General features: G+C 55.5%; 1 protein-coding gene across 1 annotated transcript; it reads right to left on the bottom strand.

Moving 5' to 3' along the window:
• Positions 1-812: 812 nt before the first annotated feature.
• PLEKHO1 (pleckstrin homology domain containing, family O member 1) lies at positions 813-4,315 on the bottom strand (the record flags this gene model as incomplete). The annotated part of the gene is given in 5 exon segments (XM_009877775.1): positions 813-1,159; positions 1,161-1,780; positions 2,260-2,361; positions 2,688-2,792; positions 4,175-4,315. Coding segments are annotated over 5 exon segments (1,107 nt in total), but the record flags the coding sequence as incomplete, so codon positions are not given.
• Positions 4,316-5,028: the final 713 nt, after the last annotated feature.

The raw sequence follows: 5,028 nt of genomic DNA, 5'->3' as shown, positions 1-5,028 counted from the left end.
CAGAAACAACCCCACCAAAACCGCTTTTGGCTCGTGGTTTCTGGCTGCCGCCTGCACACAGCCTAGATTTTCCCATTTCCCCTCAGCTCAAAGAAGAGGGGGGAAAAAAGAAAAAAGAAATGAAAATGGAAAAGCCAGAAAACAACTTCCCCCACAGCAACCCCCATGGGCTGCCTGTTAGATTCAAGGCTTTGATCCTCTATTTGCACAGAAAGGAAGACGTAGCGCCGCTAACTCCCGTCGCGTGGGGCCGAGGGGGTTCTGTGGAGCGTCGGCGGACAGACGGGGTTAGTTTGAAGACAAATTGCATACCTGTTGCCCTCCTTCTGGAGGGCTGTACATGTACCACGAGAACAACAGCCGCTGACCCCAGGAGTTCACAAAGGGGCCCCGTGCCGGGACAGAAGCCCGGGAGCCGCAGTCCAGCCAGTGCCTCCGACGCCTCATCGAAAGCTTGAGGTCAGCCTGAACTTCTGAGCATCTTCAAGACAGTTCGTGGATAACGGGGACTTCCAAGCAGTGGCTGGGACAGACACGTTTGTGGCTTTTTTTTTTGTCAATTTATTTCCAAGAGGACAGTGAGGGAACAAGACGAGACTCTCGGTCGAGGAGCTGTAACGCAGGAATACAGCTCAGATGTCAGAGCAGCAAAGCCAGGGCTCATACAGCACAAGAGCATCCGTCCCCGTTGTTATGCACGTGCTGCTCCGGGCATGCAGGGGCATTTTCTAGGAACTGGTAGGTTCTTCTGTCCTCCAAGCATGACAGAAGGTGGGGGCCTGCGGTGCAAGGGTGCTCTTTAAAAAAGGAGGTATAAACCGTAACTGAATTTATTGGAACGCAGGGTTGTTTTGTCAGGGGATGTGATGGAGGAAAGGAAGAGTCGAAGCTTTGAGAAGCAAATTTGGGTGAGAACAGGCACCTTTTCACTCCCTTGAACACCGTAAATAATAATAATTAAAAAAAAAGATCAAATGGCCACCCTCCCCTGTCCCTCCCTCCCAATCCCAAGGCTTGCCTTCACATCATGCTCTTCCTGTACTGAGACTGTGAGCTCTGTTTGGGTTTTGAGTCCGACTGCTGCAGTTCAAACTGTTTGTACAGGTCCCTCAGCTCTTTGATCTCCTGCAGCACCCTCTTGGCTTTGCTCCCGGTCCCCCCCCAGCAGCCTCTCAGATTCCTGCAGGATCCGTTCAGAGTCCGACTTGGAAGATGACGAGGAAGAAGAGGTGGTGGTGGTGGTGCTGCTGGTGGTGGAATCCTTGGTCTTTCTCTTGCCTTCCCCGTAGCCCTTCACCTCCGTCAGCAGTTCCTGAGTTTTTTCCAGTTTCAGTGCAACCAGTTCTTGTATCCGGGACAGCTGCTCTGGCTCTGCTGAGGCAAACTGAGCCTCCAGCCCCCTCCTCAGCACCGCCCGGTGCGTGGAAGAGTCCCGTCGAGACAGAATTTCCTCCATGGAGGCACATTTATTCTTTTCTGAGTGCGAGAGCTTTTTGGGGACCTGTGGTGTGTACATGGTCCCCTTGTCAAAGGAGTCATTGCGCTGCCCAGATCTGTCCCATGAGGTCACCTCCCTCCTCGGGAGGCTCCCTGTCCGGCCTTTCTCTGACGACTTGACATTCTCCGAATCCGACCGGCGGCGTCCAGCAGTCAGATGTGCCACTGACTTGTCCAGATCCACCCGGAAACTCTCTTCACAGGTGCTGTGATCCTCTGGAGAGGCGTCTTCCTCCTGGATCAGGTCGAGGGTCAGCATGCCGTCAGAGGTTGAGGTAGATGCCTGCGGGAACAAGGAGGAGCTGTGTTGTCACGGGAGCAGGCGTGGCTGCGCACTATTTGCGAGCGCATCGCCTGCGCCGGGACGCACAGATGGGACATGAAGACTGGCAGGGGGGGCCGAGGGCCCGGCGGGGGGGGTTTGTGGTCCTGGCTGAGGGGCAGGTCAGCTGAGCGGCCTTGCACAAGCCACTGGGGCTGAGTTCTCCAGCCGCATGGCCCTTCTCCACCAGGAACCTGAAGGAGCATTTCATCCTCAGCATCAGGAAAAGGGGTGTCAGCTACAGCTTTGGAAACGAATCTGCGCAATGCCGTGGTCTACAGGAACGGAGAGCTGGAGCTGCTGACCCGGGACAGCTGGGGCTCAGCACAAGCTCCACTTCAGGCTAGAGCTCAAACACCAAGTCTCCTTGTGTCTGCCTACCAGTGAAATAGTTAGAAGGAATTCTACCTACGCGGGTGTCTGGAGCTCGCTCTACGTACCACAGCCATCAAGTGTCCCCGTGTCGGAGGGCGTCGGGAGTGCTGTATTTTTGCTCTGTCACGTGTCGGGTGGGCGAGGTAGCTGTCCTCTTCGACAGTGACCTAGAGGGGTGACAAAGGCTAGTGAGCATCGGGCAGCATAGGAAACGCGAGCCATTCCTTCTTTCCGTAGCTGTAATCAGCCAGATGCACCGTGGCAGATCGTTTATTCCTCCAGGGTTCCCTTTCTCTCGTGACCTGGCCATGTGCTGAGGGTGAACGTCTCCCCCAGACCTCTGGTACCAAAGGCTGCCAGGCTGGAGCACTCTCTTAAGCAGGAAATGGAGAGGGCAGGAGGGGTCGCTGCTGTCTCCAGCAGTCTAAAATCTTCACCTGAGATTAAAGTTGCGACAACAGTGCCTGGGTCTGGCCCTCAGGGTCCTGCTCACCTCATCTAAGATGCGGTTTTTAGCCCGTGTGATCGCAGAGTTGAGGGCATTAATCCAGGACTCTTTCTCTTCTGGACTCACAGCCAGGAAGATCAGATTTGGTGCCTACAAAAGAGGGAATCCAGGTCAGTGCCAGTGACTAAACTCGCACAGAAATGCTTTCACGCTGTCCCTGCCCACAGAAAAGCTGCAGGGCCTTTACAGCTGGCTTGCCTGAGCGGCAAAACGCAAAGCGGACCTGATCGTCCAGCCCTGCAAACCGGCGCTGCTCTGTCCCACGCTGCGCCCGCTGCTCTGCTTCTCGGCAGCCCTCTGCAGAGCAGCCCGTGGTTCCTCGCGGCACCCAGCGTTACCAGCCAAAAGCTGCGTGCCATATTTACTTTCCTCGTGGCTGCGGTTCCTCCATCCCCCTCTCTGCCTTCCCACACAGCAGCCTAGATTTCGCCCTCATCAAACGATGATGCAGCCTTTCCGTGCATCTGCTGCTCACATGCGATTTATCTGCTGCCACCTCCGATTTCACCAGAGTCTGTTAGACAAGCAGCTACAGCAGGTACACACAGACGGAGCCGCATTTTCTGTACTTTGATTTGTCAGATGCACACGGAGGGCAGAGAAGTTCTGAAAATATGGCTGTGTAGGGGATCCAGGACCCTTAGGGTTTGGTTTTAAGTTAGATAGTAGAAACGAGTTCTAGCCTCCACAGCATTTTGTTCAATTCTCCCCATTGCTCGGGGCGCTTGGGGACAGCGCAGCCGCTTTCCCTTTTCCCCTTCTCTTCCCTTTTCGCGCTGCGTGGTGTTATACAATCCTTAGGGAGTGTGGGGTGGGCAGGCTCGCTCTGCTGCAACGAGTCAGCGTGAACAGTGCAAACCCAGCTCACGAGCGTGGCTGCGGGTGGGGGTGTGGCAGTGTGCCAGAGCCAGCCTGTGGTTAGAGGCCACCGAGCCCTGGGGGGCAGTCCCGCTCCTGGGGAGCAGCGCTCCCCTCCTGGCACGGTTTAGCTTTCCCCTGGGCAGAAAGCACTCCTGGGACAAACTCTCTTGTGGTGCTGCCACAGCCAAGGACCGTCAGCATCCCTCCTTCCCCCGCCTGCCCCCGGGAATAAAGAAGTGCAGTCAGCTAAAGCGCAGCTGCCCGAGGTGGTGGCAGGAGGATGGCTTTGTCCTTGCTGCTGGCAAATGTTCTGATCCCTTCCTTCCCCAAAGTCAGAATCAGGTAAACGGATCAGGAGCTCGGTCCTATTTAGCACACCAGAGGCCCGAGTCCTCTCCCAGCAGAAACCCTGCTGCTCTCTCCATCTCTCGCTGAACGTCCTGACGTGGTAAACGGACGTTCACGTATTTTAAACCAGAGGACACAATCGGGACTCCTACACAACTCAGGTTCTCCGGTTTCGCCTTTCAATTCCCTGGAGCAGGTAACCGGCCTGCACCGAGACCTAACGGCTTTCTCGGGCTGCCCACGCGCTTGAGAGCAAAGCGTACCGTGTTTCCAGGCTGTCTGGAGTGGGCCAGGGTAAATTTGCTGTGGTTCTTTTTGCTTCTGCTTTTGGACTTCCTGAGCTCTTCGCATTTCTCATAATCACTCAGGTCAAACATTTCCTGTATGTTTTTTTCATCTTTGACCTGCAAACCAAAACATAAAATTACAGCCTTGCAGATGTCAGGCAGGAGCTGGCGGGGTGCTGGAGGGGTGTGGATGTACGGAGCGCGTGCCGGCGCCTCTCGGGCGTTACTCAGCCCGCGAGAGTCTTCCACCTTCGGACGCAAACAGCATTATTAGCTGGGGAGCGCTACTCGGGGTTTTGGGGGGGAGATGCAGAGATTATCAACACGGCAGTTTTGACTCAAGTCTCTTCCGGAATGAGGGGGGCGTATTTAGAAGGCTGACTTGCAAATCTCATTCTCCTAGGTTAATTCCTGCTTTGCTGCCAGTTCCTTCGGGACTTAACTGCCTCTCCCACCTCCAGCGCCACCGAGGCCAGGCTGAGCTGCCACGCGGGTGTGACGGACACAGCTTTTATGCTTGTGGAGCCTCAAAATGACCAGCAAGGTGAGGGCCCTGACTGCGAAGGGGAGGTTCACGCAGAGGCAGGTGATGCTGGGAGGAGGTGGACTTTGATCTGCTGATTCAAAGGGGCAATCATATTAGCGCTTGTTGCTTTTCTGGAGACAGCGTAACAAAAGTTTGAGGGATAAAGATTAGCACTGCCTATTTTTAACCTGGTGGTATTACTGAGGCCTGCGCCGACAGCTGATTTGGGGGGTGGAGGAGGCACATCCCGTCCCAGATTACTGACACCAGGCCTGCGCTGCCCTCCCCCGCCGCCGAGCCCAGT

This window comes from Apaloderma vittatum, unplaced genomic scaffold (genome assembly GCF_000703405.1).
Source record: "Apaloderma vittatum isolate BGI_N311 unplaced genomic scaffold, ASM70340v1 scaffold25421, whole genome shotgun sequence".
NCBI classification, from domain to species: domain Eukaryota; kingdom Metazoa; phylum Chordata; class Aves; order Trogoniformes; family Trogonidae; genus Apaloderma; species Apaloderma vittatum.
Note: the sequence above shows the minus strand (reverse complement) of the source record. Positions and strands in the feature narration are given on the sequence as shown.